At 34.9% G+C, this 20,592-nt stretch overlaps 2 protein-coding genes and 1 pseudogene across 4 annotated transcripts; 1 reads left to right on the top strand and 2 right to left on the bottom strand.

Annotated features, from left to right (window-relative positions):
- The first annotated feature begins 1,268 nt into the window (after positions 1 to 1,268).
- On the top strand, positions 1,269 to 1,961 carry LOC125208645 (RING-H2 finger protein ATL80-like). The gene has a single exon (XM_048108299.1). It carries the CDS (start codon positions 1,373 to 1,375, stop codon positions 1,883 to 1,885), a length of 513 nt encoding a protein of 170 aa, XP_047964256.1. The 5' UTR covers positions 1,269 to 1,372; the 3' UTR covers positions 1,886 to 1,961.
- Positions 1,962 to 8,475: 6,514 nt separating this feature from the next.
- LOC125222810 (monosaccharide-sensing protein 2-like) lies at positions 8,476 to 12,367 on the bottom strand. 3 transcript variants are annotated; one of them, XM_048125646.1, is made up of 7 exons: positions 11,875 to 12,367; positions 11,750 to 11,793; positions 11,480 to 11,576; positions 10,699 to 11,259; positions 9,595 to 10,541; positions 9,214 to 9,401; positions 8,476 to 9,103 (listed from the first exon to the last, which is right to left on the bottom strand). In XM_048125646.1, exons 3-7 carry the CDS (start codon positions 11,556 to 11,558, stop codon positions 8,662 to 8,664), a joined length of 2,217 nt encoding a protein of 738 aa, XP_047981603.1. In that variant the 5' UTR covers positions 11,559 to 11,576; positions 11,750 to 11,793; positions 11,875 to 12,367; the 3' UTR covers positions 8,476 to 8,661. The 3 variants fall into 3 exon arrangements, with proteins under 3 accessions (XP_047981603.1, XP_047981595.1, XP_047981611.1); XM_048125638.1 differs by having other exon boundaries at positions 11,480 to 11,586; XM_048125654.1 differs by lacking the exons at positions 11,480 to 11,576; positions 11,750 to 11,793; positions 11,875 to 12,367 and having other exon boundaries at positions 10,699 to 11,040; positions 11,138 to 11,243.
- A 3,785-nt stretch (positions 12,368 to 16,152) lies between these two features.
- The window catches only part of LOC125200532, a 6,603-nt pseudogene continuing 2,163 nt past the window's right edge, over positions 16,153 to 20,592 (bottom strand).

Consider the following 20,592-nt stretch of genomic DNA (forward strand, 5'->3'; position numbering starts at 1 on the left):
CCCAACTACGCCTCAAAAGTGATACAAATTAAGCCTAGTCCACAGATTATGGAATTTAATTTCTTTAATTTCTTTATTATATTATTATTCGTATTCACTAAGCAAAATATCTTCCAATAAATAAATAAAACGACAATAAGGAAAAATGAGTCAAGAAATTAATTTAGTTTGAATATTGATGTCGCTTAGGATAGAGAAATGCTTCCTTCCTAACATGTTTATAACTTCAATGATTGAGATGGAGAAACATAGTTTGGTACCATCAGATGGACCATTATTCACAAAACTAGTAGTTTTGTTATTTATAAATTTTCTATATGCTAGCCTATTTTCAGCCACATATATGCATATAGTTCATGTGTATATAAAGCTTATAAATTAATTAAATTGATTTTGGCGTGTATTTCTTAATGATATAGATGTGTATCAAACTCTATACTATGTTAATCGAATAAAATTGGGATAAATCAACAATATTTCCAATACGTCAATGTGTTTTATAATTAGAGCATCTTGGATGGACTTTCCCACAGATTAATACTAGGACTTCTCAAAAACACCTTCTGACACGTCACTAAGACTTCTCAAAAACACCTTTTGGCACGTCACTTGGACTTCCCACCCCACTGCCACATCACTAAGACATCCCACTACACAATAGTGGATTAGCACTAGGACTAGTCGACGCCTTAGCCAATAAAATAAATTAAAAAATACGAGTAATTCATTTTAATTGTTGGTGTTTATCAAATATACAAAAAATGAAGTGCAATGAGTTGTAAATATTGAGTATAAAAAAAATGAAAAAATGGGACGTCTTACCTCTTGTCCGTCGCCAGCCCACAGTAGCGGACGAGCGCACGGAAAAGGAGACAGACGTCCGCCTTTTACGACGAACGACCTCTCGTCCTATTGGGACGTCCGTCACCCGCTTGCCGCCAACAAAAGTTGACTAGCACACGGACTAGCGGCTAGTCCGCGTGTTAATCCGCGTGCTAGTCCAGTATTGTGGATGCTCTTAAAGCATATTCTTTCGATGTATTTCTCACTCAATTACAAAAAAATTATTGAATCGACAACATGATCAATTCATTGACATCTTGCTCTATATAAAAATTAAGAATAAAAATAGATGAAGTAAAATATCCGGAAATAGTAATATAGGTTTAATAAATGATTATAAAGGCATTTTAACAGAAATTGCAGAAACACCCTTGTATTAACAGCATTTCCCCCTTGAAAATGTATAATTAAACTACTAATAAGTACAAAAAGCAGCATACGTTTCAGCTCAAAACTTACTAGTAAAAAATCTATACTGAAAGCAGAGCAAACACTCTTATCTCTCTCTCTCTCTCTCTCTACTTTCTACATGAGCGCCCCTTCACGGAAGCTCGGCGGCGAAGCCTCACCGCCGTCGCCGTCAAAAACGCCGGTGGAGACTCTGGACTCGGACTTCGTGGTAATCCTGGCGGCTCTCCTCTGCGCCCTAATCTGCGTGCTCGGGCTCGTGGCCGTGGCGCGGTGCGCGTGGATCCGGCGGCTCTCAGGCTCAGCGCCGCCGTCGCATCCGCGGAGGTCGGCGGCGAACAAAGGGCTGAAGAAGAAGGTGCTGAAGGCGCTGCCGAAGCAGACCTACGGCGAGGACGCGGAGCAGGCAGGGAAGCTGTCCGAGTGCGCCATTTGCCTGGGGGACTTCGTGGCCGGAGAGGAAATCCGCGTGCTGCCGCAGTGCGCACACGGATTCCACGTCGGATGCATCGACACGTGGCTCGGGTCGCACTCCTCCTGCCCCTCCTGCCGCCAGATTCTCGTGGTGGCGCGTTGCCACAAATGCGGCAATCTGCCGCCTGATCAAAATCACGTCAATAGGTTTTTGCCTTAGATTTAATTTTTTATATCGAAAAAATTAGGGATTGCGAATTTGAACGCTTACTGTTAGAAATCGAATTTTTTTCTCCTTTTTTTTCTTTTGTATATAATGAAATTTGAGTTTGGAGGAATAATTTGAAAGCTTGCAATCATAAAATTGGTGTTTGGGTAGATAAGTAGATTTAATACTGTAGTTAACTAAACAGAATTACAGGAATGGTAAATAAATTTTTCATTATTTGTTCAATGTACTTCTTGAGTTATTGTATTTTTAGGTATATTGGTTGTAGTAATACGTATACATACTGGTGGGAGTTATTAATTTCGGTTTATTAGATTAGTAGTATAATTACGGAACTAAATATATTTACGTTCATTTATTTTCGATTTGTCATAATCCAGAATTAGTGTGCCTGAAAGAGACGACTCCATGTGGACCAATTAATTCAAATAATGATGACATTTTTAATTGTTGCATATTTTTTTATTTTATCTTATTTCTCTGATTTTGATGATTTGGAATTCCTGTCAAATTCAGTCCAATCATAATAGTAGAGCATTTAATTTGATTTTTGGTTAACTTTTGTTTTAAGCAAGAGCTTAGTATCTAACCATTAATACTCCGTATTAACGTTTAAACTTTTCCAAATTACTTTATTTTATCTATGAGAATAGATTCAGCCACCTTTGTTGAATTTAGAATTGCCCTTTTCAAATTTTAAGATATTGTAAAACTATAGTAGTTTGAATCAAGAGTAATTATTCCACGTTGAGTAGACCAATTTGATCATGGACGGACCCATAATTTTTCTTTAAAAAGTAGATCATTTTAAGTTATGCTATATTCATTGAATCGATGTTTTGTGGAGTAATTAATTTTGAGTAACAATTTAATGAATTTCTACCTTTAATTCCCCCCTTCCACAAATAATAGATTATTTTTGTCATTTTGGGACGTCTAAAAAAATAGATCACTTTTTTAAAATGGAAGGTTTATTTCTATATTTTTCCCACTTTTTCTTCCCCCTCTCCTACTTTACTCACTTTTTCTCCCTATCTCTCTTACTTTACCTACTTTTTCTCCTCCCCTCTCTTACTTTATTAATTCTACATTAAAACTCGTGTCATACACAAAGTAATCTATTTTTTTTGAACGGAGAGAGTATCAATCACTACTCGAAAGTTAAAAGTATTCTTCACTAATCCTAATATAGAAGTGGTCCTTTTTTGTGAGTTAATTCTTTGCTTGGTAAGTGGATTTGAGTATGACTATGACTATGCTATACTCTTTTTTTTCACTTATTAATTTAAAATAGTATAAAAGTGAAACAAGTAGAATCAATAATAGTATTAAATGTGAAAGGTGTTATGGTGAACATGTAAGCTTGTCTTGGACATTGGTGGTATGTAACATGGGAGAGAGAGAGAAACACTAGGATCTATGTATGTAAACTATTCGAATGATATAGTATAATACAAATATTTACAATAAATTCTATTGTTTTATATGCTTAGTTGGACATGGGAAACCTTTTCCTATTGAAAAAACATTACTACTAATATTGTTACTAAATATTTAGAAAAGATATTAACAGTGTTTTGAAGTTCTCTTTGAAGGACGTGGCGATTGGGAAAAATAAACTACTATTATCAATTAAAAAACTTGATAATTTTGTCTATCATTGAGATGAATTAGTTGGAATGAGATTCCTTAAGTAAAGGCCACAAACTTCTTTTATCTTAAATTAATCATACGAGCTTTATGTCCAATCAATTTGTACTTAAATTCTAGGTAAAATATCACTTGTGTCTAATATGGAGTATGTACCTGTTCATAGTTACAAATTTAAATGCCCTACCTTTTAAATTAATAAAACGCATAAGATATGGATTGCCGACGGATATAATTATACTAATTCTTTTAGTAATATATCAAGAGAGAGGAGAGTATAATTATTATAAATTAATTGCTTAAGTTTTAAACTAGTAATATATGTAGGGTCATTTTAGTGTATCAGTAGCTATAGATCGCGACGATGTGATAAGTGGGTAAAATAAATGGGTGGGTTTAATTTGATTATATTTGTATGTATTAGTATTACTCCCTCCGTCCGCGAATAGGAGTCCCGTTTTTCCATTTTAGTCCGTCCGCGAATAAGAGTTCCGGTTCACTTTTACCATAAATGGTACTAGGGTCCCACCTCCACCTAATTCCTTTCACTCACATATCATTTAAAACTAATATATACAAGTGGGACCCCTATTCCACTAACTTTCTTCCACCCACTTTTCTTAACATTTCTTAAAACCCGTGCCGTAAACAAATGAGACTCTTATTCGTGGACGGAGGGAGTAATTAGTAGGAATAGGTATTTTTAAACTACTCTCTCCGTCCCACATTAAGAGTGTCATTTAGTTATTGCACGAGTTTTAAAAAATTGGTGGAGTGTGTAATTAATGAAAGGAGATAGTGGAGTGTGTAATAAATGAAGTGAGATGATGGAGTGTGTAATAAATGAAGTGAGTTGATTGAAGGTGGGTCCCTTTTTGACTTTTTGGTTTTTTATTTTTGTTTTGGTTAGATAATGACATTTTGATGTAATTTTGATGAACAATGCGGTAAAATTGTATGACCAAATATGGAAAATTCTAAAACTCTTAAATTGAGACGGATTTTTATGGCAAAATGTGACTCTTAAACGGGAGGGAGGGATTAGTATATATTTATGGAATTTTCCTATAATATATGTGAATTAATGTATTTATTGTGAATAAATAGTTTAAGATTTTAATCGCACGTGGTAGTACTGGTTTTACCTTCACATGGTTATTTAATTATGGTTGAGTTGATTCATCTATTAGTCAAAACAGTTAGTGATACTAAGTCTAAGTCGGTAGCCAAATACTAACCTAAAGACACCAATATTACAAAATCAATGAAGACACGTGGTTTTATATATAGTTTGCATTTATTTATTTTTTTCGAAAGTATTTACATACCAAAAGAAAGTTAGGTAAACAAACTAATGAATAAACAAAATCTAGTCATTGAATACGTGTTGAAAATTTGACTATATCAATAAACTCCAACTCCAACTACTACCCGCTTTTCCTTGCATTGATTAAACATCCAAACCCTACTTACCATTTTAGTTTACTATAGTACTAATGCAACAATAAATGGGTTAAGTAGTTTGCAAGAACACAACCCACACACTCATATCCAATATATATACTAACTTTTGTTAATTGTGTTTTGTTGATAGTGTTTAACTTTTAAGTATTACTTGTATTATTAACTATATAAGTAATATTGCTATAAATTGTTATGTAGCTCTAGCATGCCAAAATAGAAGAGTATTATAGTGGAACTACCTAATAAATGACTTACCAAGTGGATGTAATTATTTAAAGCGTAAAAGTTCGGCGATGATGAAGGAAAAGATAAGATTGTATACATAATTATTACACCCAAAATTTCATGCCACTAAATGCAAGTGTTACTATCTAAATAATTGATTTGTAATTAAATATCATTTTCGAGATGGGCGCCATAATTTTATAGTTGATGTAAACTAAAATATCTTGTTGTGAAAATGATTTGAGTTTAAAAACAAGAAACAATCACATCAAACAATTAGAATTTTGTTTTAGATCACATAGGCATCAAATTCTTATGGTTGTAGGTACATGGATACTACTATTATGACTAATATCTAGAGTCATGAGTTTACCATGTTAGACCTAATCGCACATGCAACATGCTATGTAACAAACACAAAAAATATCTCGTGAGATCAGCTATGTTTTGAATTTTTCTCAAGAATACACTTTTTTGAGCAATTCGGTTCATCGATTGGAGTTTTTGAATAATAACTTGCGCAAAATTTGAATAAATCTGAATAACTTACAAGAGAATTTAATCTAAAAACTAGGTTGGCATTTCCCCATACACTCCATGTGTCTCTGCCGAAAAACGCACGTGTTGCTAAATAATCAGACAAACGATCTAACAATGTCAGCTAGAGTCAAATACGTGATAGCATCATAAAATCCGGGAAAAAAGAAGTCCAACATGATCACTAAGGTTAGTAGAGTAAGTATATCTACTCACACAAAGAGCATGCTCCAACCTCAGATTTTCTGTTAATTCAGGCATAATATGTGATTTTTTGCTTCCTACAAATACTTGTTTGAGCAAAGTTGTGTGCTAAAAATTTCTTCATATTATAGGTAGTTTTGAGGAAACATGCCTTTTCCTTGTATGCCCAAGGTGTTCAAAATGTTAAATGAAAATTGCAAAAAATACTTAATAAAAAATATCACAGGCTCCCGATCTTGTGAATCGTCAAATATGCCCTGCAAATGAATTAGTTAGTGTAGTACTGCATTTTCTTATTAATTTTATTATTATTAATTTTATTATTATTATTATTATTATTATTATTATTATTATTATTATTATTATTATTATTATTATTATTATTATTATTATTATTATTATTATTGTAAAGTAGATCAAATTGTATATTGGAATCTTTAATTTTAAAATATACTCCGTGTATAACTTGAAATTAAAGCACACTTGAGGTTGGAGCTTTGAGATACATTACATACTGTTAGTATTAATTTTGTAGCTTTCATATAGTAATTCATTTAAGTCCATACTTGAATCTTACTTGCCTTAAATTGTAGTACTAGATTTTATAATTCAAAATATTAATAAATCCCACAATAGATAAATTTTAAATTTACTTTTAAAAAATAATTTTAAGATATGTAGTTTGAAATGCATTAAACATATTATGTCACACTGCGCTAATCTATACATATATAAAAGGCGAGTTTTGGCCGTAATTTGATATATTTAAAAGTTGTGGGGTGAATTTGAATTATTATAAAATATGTAACTCTCATGAATATTTATTTAAATATTTTAATGCTTTGACTAATCTTTAAATAGGATAATGAGCATTTAACAAATTATTTTGTAACCTCTATTCTCTTAATTTTATAATTTATGATGTTTTAATTTCATGATTTCTCATATTCTAATTTTGTGCCTATAAAAAGCATAGAGTTGTAGATGAATTACACATTCACCATTCTCTCTCAAGCTCTTAACATTTTATTGTATATTTTAGAGTATTGCTCAATTTTTGGAACTCCATCAAGTTCATCGGTGCCAGCGGGTTTGAGAAGTTATACACGTTAGGAGGAAGACGTTACATCTTTGGGGATAATACGTCAATTCGAAAGTATTAACCGTGATGTACTTTGTCGTGCGGAAAGAGGATTTTTCTCAACTAGACTTATAGTTCGGTTTATTTTATAATTTTCATTGTAATTTCCATTTCATTTTTTTTATCGCAATAGTTAGAGTACTGCGTGTATATGGTTCGAGAATTCTATGCTAATATTTTTTACAATTCTTAGAGATGGAAGAATTGTAACATCCTTAACTCAAACAAGCATAATGTTTATCTTCATCTTTACACAATTTATTATTTTATATATTTATATTCCAACTTGTGCTGTAATTATATTATATAGTGTCTCAAAAATAATATTTTATGACTTATGATGAATTAATAAGTGGTGCATAATATGTATATTTGCAATGAGATAATTAAACCTTTCAAAATAGAGTTGATCAAACAATTAGTTGTTCAAACAAAATAAAATAGTTTATAACCAAATTTTGGTTTACAAATAATACTATTGTTGAAATTAGGATTTGGCACTTAATTGTTCCGGGATACAACTGATTTTCTATAGAGAATCTAATTATCTTATATATAGGTGATCAACTAAGTAAAATATATACTTATATTAAATATATTTTACAAAAAGAAAATTTGCAGTATTGAGAATTGTAAAATAGCATAAAAAATAATATAGATTTTTCATATTCCAACAAGCCACGTTTAAAAGTATAATAAATAAAGATAAACTTTCCAACATTCAAAAGGGCTATCATTATTCATTAATATAATAGTGTTAATTCAACCAATTAATGTAATATTTTTTGTATAGTTTATCATTTGAATTTTTTTATGGTCATAGTTTTGACATTTTGAATATTATGAGTTATCGATTTATTATTTTGTTAAAAGTGTGATATACATTATTTTAGTTGAGAAATATGAAGGATTGTTTTAAACATATTTTTTAAATGTGTCTAACACTTGATATAGTCTCTTCATCGTTGTCCAAATAATTGTGTCTGCCTTGATTCCATTTCAAATATGTTTAATTTTATGATTTTAAGTGTAAAATGCATCGAGGAGCATATATTTATTGAATTTTTATTATATGTATATTTTTCTATTTTTAAATTTTATATAGTTATATTTTCATATTTTAATTAATCAATTAACAATTTAAAAATATGTGATAAAAAAAATATTTTGTTGTGCATCGCACGTGGGTTAACACTAGTAGTATATAATGAAGAACTCAGTTTGGGAAATTTAGCCCAATCTAGCCCAAAGCAAAAATAATTCAAAAGATGGATACTACTACCAATTTAATTGGACTATTAAATCGATCCATCTAAATCTATACCAGTATTAAAATATATAGCAGCTAAAGGAAACTGAATTGTGCCCAAAAGTTTCATGATTCAAACCATAAACCTCTCATGTCACAACAATGATGCTTAAAACAACTGTATGATACAAAGTGCAATGCTACACTGCACAAAACTGCTTGGGATGGCACCAGTCCACCATCCACGTCAGCAAGGCCAACGGGCTGCGGCCGATTGATCGGGTTCCTTCTGGTCGTCTACTCGTTCTTCGCCGCCCCTTGCTTCGCCCCGACGGCAAAGAACTCCGTGATGACCTCCAACGGCATGCCCTTGGTCTCGGGAACCCTCAAGAATATGAATATCCACGAGACGACACAGACGACGGCGTAAATCCCAAATACGCCAGCTAAGCCGATTGAAGTCAACATAACCGGGAGCGTGTAGGTGACGATGACGTCGCATATCCAGAAGACCAATGCACAGATGGCAATGCAGATGCCGCGGACCCTGGTGGGGAAGATCTCCGAGCATAGAATGTTTGGGATCGGTCCGTACCCCATCACAAACGTGCAGAAGTAGATCACGACACAGACGGTGGAGACGACAGCATGGATGACCTCTCCGAAATCGAAAACGTTCCCGATGACGAGGGCTATGAGGGATATTACTAGAACTGGTATTGTTGTCAGCAGCAGTGACCTAAAGATAGATAGCAACGGTAGACAGTTATGCGGTTTAACACGAAATGAGATCCGGAAACAAGCTAAGCAAGTAGACTAGATGCGGAGAGGGGTGAATTCGAGCTGTACCTTCGACCAGCCACGTCCATGAACCTCATAGCGATGGCGATGCTCGGAAGCATCAAGAGATTTGTGATTGCACTGATGAGGAAAGATGCAGAGTCGGAGCCAATTCCGAGGTTGGAGAGAAGCACGTCTACTCCCGCCTGCTGAAGGATTTGAGGTGTGTAGTAGAGAACACCGTTGATACCAGAAAACTGCATTGAATAAGGATTCATCAGCTAGTAAACACGAACCATCAACAGGAGAAGGCGCTTATCTGACAAAAAGGCAGTTTATAACGATCTTCTTGCACAGATATCCGGCTCGAACTTCCCCAACAATCCTTCAGATACTTGATCCAATGTATTGTATACGTAAATCTAATCTAATCACTCAAAGTAGCCGTACCTGCTGCAGTATTTGGATCCCAATCCCAACAACCAATGCTCGTTTCACCCCTGGTTCGAGAAGAGCCTCCAAAATAGAGGCTTTTCCAGCAGATTGTGAAGGATGTGCCATTGCAGGTCCGGCTGGACGCTGATGCATAAGATCTTTTGAGAAAAGGGCTGGTTGGCTCACTAAAGCCGCTGCGTGGATATAGTCTCCATCAGCAGCGTGGTCTCCGGGGAGTGAAACAAGGGAGCCTCGTCTGGAGCCGGGGACACCGCCCTCCTCGTGCAAATATATCCTCTTAAAACCTCCCTCTTTCTTGCCATCTTCCCCTTCTCGTTCGGACCATTTCCACGCCAACTGCCAGCCACCGCCGATGCCCATGCTACTCGCGTCTCCGGCATTCCCTTGCATTAGACTACTGTGTCGTCGCATAGTCAAGACGGTGCCGTGGGATTGGGGCACCATGCCGTCCTTCTCCATGCTTGTCGTTTGACGTGAAATCAACGGACTATGCAAGTTATCGTCAGACTCTACGTCACCATGATCCGATGCATAGCCCTCATCTTCTCTCTGCAAGCTTTCTTCGTCCCACTCTTCATTCTTCATGTTAGGCTCGGCAGTGCTGAACATGCTGCCGAAGTTGGGGAACAGCATGCTTCGCATGCTCCCCATCTCCGGAAGCTTCTCGTGGACGCTGCCGAAGAGCGTCACCAGTGGGTCCATGAGAGGCACGTTCGTAGTTACCATGCTTCCTTGGCGAGAAGCCATGCTGAGGCGACTCTGCCCGGTGACGGGCTTCGCAATCCATGAGAGTCCCTCCCCGGGTCCGTACAGTTTGATGGTGTCTCTATCTGCAGTTGGTTCCTGGTCCTCGTCTATTTCGTCTGCTGGACCGATGATGTACTCTTCTATCGACGTCTCACCACCGACAGCGAGGCCCTCGACCAATAAAGCCATTTCACCTGAGGATGAATGGAGCATGATGAGTCTAATTTACACCTCATTCAAAAACGATGCTAAAGTAGGTTGTAGTGTTTAAGTAGCAATCAGGCCTCTAATCGATAAGACATGTCATTTCATACACGAAGTGACGATTAAAGTTGCTGATAGCAAACGTACCAGAAACGTCCTCCCTGCCACGTAGTCTCTGCAACACTCGTTTTGCCTCGAGCATCTTCCCTTTACTCACGAGCCACCGAGGAGATTCAGGCAAAAAGAAGACTGTCAAGACAAAATATAGAAGAGCCGGGATAGAAAGAACTCCCAGCATCAGTCGCCAGCTGGGCGAGGCCAGCAACGACATCCCAAAAATCATACAATACGCCAAAAACATCCCACCGGAGCCAGTGAACTGGGGCAGCGTATTCAACAGGCCTCGTATCTCCGAGGGTGCAGTCTCGGATATATAAAGGGGGACGAGAGTAACGGCAAGCCCAATACCAAATCCATTCAACAGCCTTGCTAGGAGCAGGACATAGACGTTAGGTGACCACAGCATTATAATCCCGCTTAGGAAATAGAACATGGACGAACAAATAAGCATAGGGCGTCGACCAACCCAGTCCGAAATCGTCCCCGAGCAAGTGGTGATAAGCGTGGCACCAATGAGCGACATTGCCACAATAAGCCCTTCTATGGCAGCGGACAACTCAAGCTCTTTTTTAATGTAAACGACCGCACCTAATTAGACAAGGATTCGGGGATAAGCATAGAAACGAAAAAACTGGAACATAATGCAATACAAGCATGATTTCTGTCAAGATTAGATGCAAAACAATAGAATATCACTCTCTACAACACTTAAACATTATACTAGTAACTTCATTCAAAAACTATGGAAATCTTTCAATCATCAAATATTTGCATATAAAGTAAAGCATAATCAAAGATGAGAAATAACCTGCAATGGTTGCATTATCCCATCCCTGCAAGAAGTTGCCAATTGTGGCAGCAATTGCTACCAATGCAGCTCCGTTCATCTTCTTGAAATCAACAAACTTCGATCCAACAAATTAAGACCTCAATAGTAAAACATTAGCAATTCAAGAAACATAGGCTCAAAATTCTGATCCATCCAAGTCACACAAAGGGGAGAATAGCCATCAACATCAAGCATATGTCATAGTGAGATATAGAGACAGGTAAAAATCTAAGAGAGAGATGGTAATACCTTTGAGAAGCTAAAAGGGGCAAAACTGCAGTTAGCAGAGCAATCTGGGAGTAGAAAGAAAGTAAAGTAGCTGCTCAACTAAAGGCCTACTAGCAAAGAGTGAGATATATATATTGACTTACTACCTTTATCTTTTAGAGAGAAGCAAAAGAGTACAGCTATGTGGTAAGAAAACTTTCCTTGTGTGAAGAGTTTGACATAAATTATCAGCAAAACAAATGGGATGAAATTCGTGGGCAGAATTTAAACTAAATGTCTTAAAAAAAGCCCCTTTTGAGATAAAAGAGAATCAAGAAACCATACAAAGTTGGCTTAATTCGATTAAAGACAGCTCCTTTATGAATGGATTCCTCAAAACTATCGAACCCAAAACCTCAAAAACAAATACAAGAAAGCCTAGAAGCTCAAATTCGATATGGAATCGGAATCTTGTCAAATAAAAGTTGAATCCTTTTCAAGAAAATTGGAGATATTGACAAATAACGAAAAGGGTGAAGTGAAAAGTGAAACTTTTTTGGACAGAAGCTAGAGAGAATTGAATAGACGAAGAAGAAGAGGACAGGGAAAAACAACTAAGCTGAGGCCCCAAACTCGAGCAAGAATTATAATGTCCGTAAAAACCGAAAACATTAGATACTGTGAGTTCTTGTCCTCTTCAATTATGTTGGACCCATCAATTTCCAATTTCTTTTAAATTCTTAGGTAGTAATCACGAGTAGTAGTTGTACACCTAGACCAGCTTTATTATGATTGATGACCAAAAGCTTTCTTTGCATTGTTAGATCTTATACCTTATTCTTTTCTTCATCATTTTTCCAAATTACATATGTGTCACTGTGAAGAAATGGATTGCAAATTCTAAATATCGTACATATTCCATCAACAGATGATAAAATAATAGCAACAGAAGAAAATATTAACGGTTGATGTTATGTTGATATTGTATTAATAGTCTAGATCATAGTTTAGAGTTTGTACAATATATAAGTTTGCATTTTATCACTACCATCGCTAAAGAATATAAGTAAGATTTTTTTTTTATTAATTGTGGGAATATGTATATTTGATGTGATCTACTAATGGTTTGCTTTTACTAATGGTGATTATACATAGATGATTACTACTACTATAAGTTAACTTAGTGGTATTTCGCTCGAGCCAAAACGAGGAACTAAAATAGTACTCCCTCTATTCCACTTTAGCAGTCTCAGTTATTTTTTAGTACTCGTTTTGCAAAAATATATAAATAGTTAAAATGAAAAAATGGTAAAATAAGAAGAGAGTTCTCTACATTATTCTCTCTCTTAATATATTATTTCTCCACTTTAATTATTTATTATATTTTTATAAAATGAGTGTTTAAAAGTAAATGAAGACTACTGAAACGGAGGGAATAGTATTATTTTACATACTGAAAATGCAAAATTAAAGCTTGAGAATAATACTTAAAATATGTAGATCGAATATGATATAATCTGACTTCCGTACTCACCGAGACAAATGCATCATGGGCTGATATATAAAATGCAATTATAGAATTATAACGGACAAATTATTTCTATATCACATCAATCGAACATACATGAATAAAAGAACTATTATAACGGACAAATTACTTTTTATACTCTTTTCGTTCCCATGAGATAATCCATTTTTCTTTTTAGTTTTGTTCCAATTAAAATTATATATTACTCCCTCCATCCTAAAGAAGTTGGCATACTTTGAAAATGGCACGGGATTTTGGGAGGTTTTGTTTTGTGCGTTAAATGGAGAGAGAAAATATAATTTTTATATTCATGTGAGAGAAAACTTTTTCCAAAAAGAGAAATATGACATCTTTTATGGGACAAACTAAAAAAGAAAGTGTGCCAACTTCTCTAGGACGAAGGAAATACTAATAATTAAAATACTTTTATCACTATGATTCTCCTATTTTATTTTACTCTCTCTGCTTACTACATAAAATAAAATTACATAAAAATAGTCACTACATAAAATAAAATTACATAAAAATAGTCGATCTTAATTCCTTTCCTTGGGACGAAGGGAGTCAAGGAAAAAAGTAAACTTCTACAAAACATCATAATGCAAAATCGATTAAAAATCAGTAGCTCAGTCATCATGTCTATCTGAATTATTATTCAATTAGGTGGTGGATTTTAATCATACCAATTATCATACAGTCACAGAGTCACTAGTTTGAATCCTGCTTATATGAATAGAGATTTTAATTAAAAGATATTATCAGAGTCTAATAATCATAAAGAAAATATACAATCACAAATATCATCATTTAGCTCGCTAGTTTTCTTTTATTATTTTTATCACTTTACAGCATATATATACTAGTACTAATATATTTGGCCGCTTTGACTTGTTTGTCGCCGTTTAATGTTTTTATATGGTTGCTTTGGATTGCATTTAGTTTTTAATGTATGAATATGTATATATTTTAATAATTTTTGTATCGGATGTTTGTTTTGCATGGAAGGGCTCTGTTTTTTTATTATTGGAGTTTTCCTTATTTAATGATATTTAATGTAAACGTCAAAGACAATGAGCCACTTAACAACTTTTTATAATTTATTTCTTACGGAGTACAGTACATTATTATTGTTTTCCATATTGTAAAAATAACCTGAAATGAAATTGCAAGCCTTTTACTTGTATGAAGAAAATTCACAATTGGGTGGAACCAAATTAGCCTTGAGTAATCTTGTACAAATATTTAGATCTGATTCATGTGTATACAATACTACTCCTATTATCTATTTTATTATAAGGTTGAGGTACGGCAAGTAACTTTAAGAAATTACTGACTAATTTTAATTTGCCACTAAAAACAAAAAGATGAGAGAATCAATATTAATTATTAAATTTTAAAGTTGCATTTATAAATGGAGGGATGCGCACTACATACAGAATATGCTTCATTGCTACTTATAATCGAGATCTTACAACAAATTTAATTTATTTTAAAGTTGCATTTAAAAATGGAGTGATGCGCACTACATACAGAATATGCTTCATTGCTACATACTTATAATTTTATCGAACAATTCAAACTTTTTCTGAAGTCGAATCTACAAATTATTGAAGTTGTACGCGACTTATATTTTACTATGGGAGAATACATAAAGTGATGCACAAAATAAAAAATTAATTAATAAAATAGAAAAGTATATGGTGTGCATTAAAAAAGCCAGTCATTATCACATGGTATTAATGTACTAAGGTTTGTGTTTTTTAAGTGGAAATGATTTGAAATTTAACATTATATAGATAAATCTTCCAGTTTGTTTTCTAGTCATGAACAATTAATTGATTTGACAGCTTCGCGAACATTACATATTACAGTCAATTAATCTAATAACTAATCCAGTACTCCACTATTTATTTTTTCATTATTAAAATGCCACATTGCTGTATTAGCCAAAAATGTTATAGTAAAGTATTGTATGAGTGTTGTTTGCTAATATTTACTATTGACTTGAAATTTCCAATGATAGCACTCTAAAAATTTGAATATGTGATATACTGTATTTTTTTAAATTCGAATTATAGAAGTTAGCTCTAAACCGAATTAATACTATTATCGCATAACATTTGTCTAATTAAATTTGATACAAACATAGTTAAGGTCCCCACATGTAATGTCTTTTTATACATTTTTTATTACAAGACAAAATACATTCTTTGGCCTAATTTCCAAATTAGGATAACAAGACTCCAATCGTGTCATTGAATTACAGTATCCAAGAGTCCGATCTACAAGCAAAAAAAATACTATAATTATATTGATTTATTTTGTCATTCTTGTCATATTTTTCTAGCAAGAAATTTAAATAAAACATAGCGAGAGTTTTTTTAAAGTACGAGTCTAGTGTATACTAGTATTATAAATGAGTTAATTGCTAGTAGACGTAGTGTCTAAAATTCGATTCGTTCATTCAATATAACAATGTATCCTCAAAAGGATATTTCATTGATTCAAAAATACTATTATCTCCGTTCCCCAAATTTTGACACACTTTGACCCGGCACAAGTTTTAAGAAATGTAATGGAAAGTGAGTTGAAAAAGTTGGTGGGATGTTGGTTCTACTTTTAAAGTATTAGTTTTATAATAAAATGTGAGTATGAATAAATTAGTGGAATATGGGTCTACTACCAAAAATAGTAAAAGTGAAGTGTGTCAAATTTTCAAAGACGGACTAAAATGGTAAATTGTGTCAAAATTTGAGGGACGAAGGTAGTAGGAAAACTTATTCTAATGGAATATTCAATCAATAATTGAGAGAGATGTGACTAATGGACCCCTTTCAATATGCCAGCCCATGGGCCTAATTATGAATTTGAACCTCATAGTTGAGCAATATTATTTGAATCAAATTTTCAGCTCATAACAAATTTTATGAAATTGGTAATATAACTTCTTATGTTATACACTATTACTCAAATGTCCAAAAAAGAGTATAGGAGCAAATATATGAATTGAAAAGTATGACAAACGCCGCCTAACCCTTCCCCAGACCCCAACCTAACAATACGAAACAAAATCCAACAAACTCACACTCACATATCCCTTACTTTGTGTTTGTGTTGAACTTGACATCAGGATTTCTAATAGATTTAAGCCACATATCAGCCATAACCCGCGCCGAGACGCTCCAGAGCATGTCCGGCCCCTTTTCAACCCCGCGCTTCCCCTTCTTCCCTATCCCATATGCCACGAGCCACTGCAACGCCGTTAGCCTCTGCTTCTCCGTGTCCCATCCGATCCTCGCCCCTCCACTCCTCACCTTCATCCCCCCTACTTGCAAACTCCACACCTTATACCTCCTCACCCTTGTTGGTGCACGCCCCAGCATGCACCAACACCACCATTGCCCCTCCGACCCCTTCATACTGCCTGATGGGGTCGCGGAGCTGGACCAGGACTGCCACCATTACACCCTCCGAGTCCATACCCCCTCCCACCCACTCCTCAATCGTCACGGCCGAATCAAGAACACCATCAAGATCAAGTGGTGAGACTTCAAAAGGCGCCTCTTCTTTCCGAATGTCTGCTTGGATCCTCAGCGCCTCCACAGCCATGTCCTCTATCTTCTGCAGAGAGAAGCCGAGTGTCACACCTCAACCCTTATGACATATGCACTTACTATAAATAAATTCAAAAATTTATAATAAATAATCCCCACGTCAAGTAAATAAAACACATATATTATATCATTTCAAAAATCAACATTTATCAAGTACATATTTCAAAACGTTCTAATCCGTAGTGAGACCCTCTCACCACTCTATATACTATAGATTTATCTACATGCATAAATGATGAGGGAGAGAAGTTGCCAAAATACGTCAGCCGCCGACCCTTATGATAATTGTAACTCACGTCAACCCACGAATCATTGATATCTTATTCCTGAAAAATATTAGTGGTTTATATGAGCCACAACTCAGTGCATATAAACCTTACCTTTAATTTCACACACATATATCAAACTCATTCTTTCATCAAAATATATCACCGGAAGTAATAAATATCATAAACAATTTAACATTCATATGCATATGCCTCTCCATTCTTTTTATTATTCTGTGACACATCAAGCCTGGTATCTGCCCGGGATTTCCATTGTATACGACCCGTAGGTCCCTTTTCATTATTTGACCTTTCCACGAAGGCCCCTCTTTGCTTTTTGACCTTTCCACGAAGGCCCCTCTTTGCATATTGACCTTTCCACGAAGGCCCCTCTTTGATTTGACCTTTCCACGAAGGTCCCTCTTTGCTCTTTGTATTGACCCGTAGGTCTATTATCATTGAATATGACCCGTAGGTCTTTTGTCATTGTATATCAGATCCAGAGCAAGACTGTCACATATCCTCTTTAATCCCGTGATTCAAATGATTCCAATATGATACATCAAACATATCCATTGCACCAATTACATAACCATATATTCCATCAATTAATTCCAATACTATAGATAAACATATCCATTGCACAAATCATATATCCACATCACATTTCACCATCAATATCAAATAACACATAACCATTTAGTCTCATATCATATAATTCAAATATTCACTTCAATTTAACACATAACAATCAATCACATAAAATATGTAAAATTAAAAGTGTAATTTATACACACCTGAATAAGATAGATAATCAAGTCAAACTCCTAATTCCATCTCCTGATTTACCACCCACGATTGTTTATCTCATCAATCATCTACTCTTCTCTAACCATTTGTTTTCTGCTCTCACATTCGTCTCTTTTTTCTCTCTCTCTAATTTCCACCCTTTTCTCTCTCACTACACTCTTATATGTGTATATATATTTGAGCATACTAACGTCGGTTAATTAATCCATTTGTATGTAGTTCAAGAACTCCATCTGGATGTAAGGCATGCATTTATCCATAGAACTACGTTGCCCTCAAAAATTGGTCTTTAGAATACATAAACAAATATAAATAAAGCTAATTTAAAAAGTCACACTTATCTACTTTCTAAACAATATCATATACGTGTGGTTTGATAAAATTGTACACGCCATACGCTTACCTTTCGTTAATTAAATTCATACTTTTGAAGTTGAAGGTAAAATGGAATATTACAAATACGTGTATAAACAAAGTCATAGTAAATAGATATTACTAGAGCAAGTATATAAAGAATTTAGTTAGACAAATAGTACGTACACACATATATATAAATAGATGCACACGTTATTACACAATTAGCCATATGTATGTGGTTTAAATATAAAATGTGTATGGCTTAGTAATTGGAAAAGTACTCGTACATATACGTAAACACCTAACATATAATTCAATTACTTTAATAACTCAATTACATATAATTCTGTGATATACAATTGTTCATCATAGGTATATTTCTAGATACACAAGGATATAATTAACTTAACATCTCATAATTTACTAAATACAAAATACTGCAACTCACTCATATCTCTATAATTCTAATGGTAATATATCACGTAGTTATAATAAAATATGTAATTATGCAATATGATGTATGATTTGGGTTACGGATGTCACACCGAGAATGTAATCAACTGTGACTCCCTCCTCACTCACATTCCAAATGCCACTTGACACCCTCTCCCTCCTCCCACTGCTCGCCATCGCGGCCATGGACTTCACGGCCGCGATGGTGCTGTTGAGAATATGCCTAGCTCGAGATCATCTGTTGACGAGCATGGCATGATGATTGAAGATGAGAAAGAAATAATTGATTGTGAGAGCAAAGGCATCAAGATGCTCAATATGGATAAGGTGCCAACTCAGGGTGAGGACCAAGTACATGCCCGTAGCTGGAAAGACGTGCTCACAGGAGAAAAGAGAGATGTCCTTTGATGAATGTTATTGTTGTGATTTTATAGCCTGCTTGGCAGAGTTTTGTTTGTATATTCCTTTAGGTTAAATCAAGATTAGTATAAATAGAGATGCTATGTAAAGAGTTCACTTGGTTTTCGAACACATCTATTTCCGGAAATACAACTATAATGCTTTCTTCTAAAAATATGGTCTTTACTGTTTTTCTTCAGGTGCGCCCTCCTTGCTCCGCCCTGTATGATCGCACTCGCGATCCCCTCAAATGCCACCTGCTCGGCCGTCTTCCCACACAGCTCATCCATCAACCATTGTTGATAACATCCTGCTTGACAACTCCTCAACGCCTAATGCAACCATTTTCTAAAATACCTCAAACCCTGCCTTGTCTGACTGAATCACCACTGGTTTGGACATCTGCATTGCTAGCTTTGGTGTCTCCTTCCTCCCGACAGCCACGTTGAAAACAAGATAGCCCCTGTTTCTTGTCTGCACCACGCATCCTAATCCCTTTCCTAAATCCGGCAAGAAACGGCTCCGTCCTCATAGGAGTCGGTCTTCAAATCCTTTAAATTTGGATTCATCGTCTCCATCTTCATTGCCTTAAAGCATTAAGAGAAACTCTATAGTTACTTTATCTTCATCTGCATCTAGTGCTTGTGATTCTGTCTCCTCATCCAAGTTGAGTGCTACTGCTTTCTCATCTCCCATCATGGAGTCAAGCTCAGTTAGTCTTGTCAAATGGGATTGATCTTGGACAACTTCTTTAACAACCTCACTTGAAACTGAGCTCTATTAAAGTTCCTTTTGGGCCCAGAAACATGGATTTGAGGGAAGGTGTTTCTTTGATATGGGCTCATCCAATTTACTCCTTACTAATTAAATTGAACCCATAATTTAATATAAGGACAATTGAATATTACGAGCAGCCACTACATAATTAATATATCACTCCCCATCAATCCGAAATTACAAGTAATCCGGGTTTCCGTTTAACTTTCATTTCTCGTGCTTAAGATTAAAATGTCCATTAATTAATTAATGTCTGCTATTGACTTAATTAATTAACTTCTTATTAATTCTAAGAGTGGACTTAGCATGAAACGCTTATTTATTATTCATAGAGTAATCAAAGTCCAACTAGCTAGGTTCCGAATAATAAAACCTTTGTTTCGCACTCCTCTTAAGGACATTATCAAACGAGACTCACCTCGCGCACGATTCAATATAATAGCAATCCTAGGACCGCTAGATATTGATCACCACTACCCAATATATCAGGATAATATGGGTTACAAAAAACCCGCAACATTTGATAAGTCAAAGTAGTGCATAATCAATACCATATGCTCAATGCTAACCTACATTGATTAAGAAATAAATATTTATCAAGACCTCGCCTTTCAGTAGATAGCCCAAGGACAAGTCTTGCTGTTAGATCCGTTCGGTGCTTTACCACACCAATGTCATCTT

This window comes from Salvia hispanica, chromosome 1, assembly GCF_023119035.1.
Source record: "Salvia hispanica cultivar TCC Black 2014 chromosome 1, UniMelb_Shisp_WGS_1.0, whole genome shotgun sequence".
Taxonomy (NCBI): domain Eukaryota; kingdom Viridiplantae; phylum Streptophyta; class Magnoliopsida; order Lamiales; family Lamiaceae; genus Salvia; species Salvia hispanica.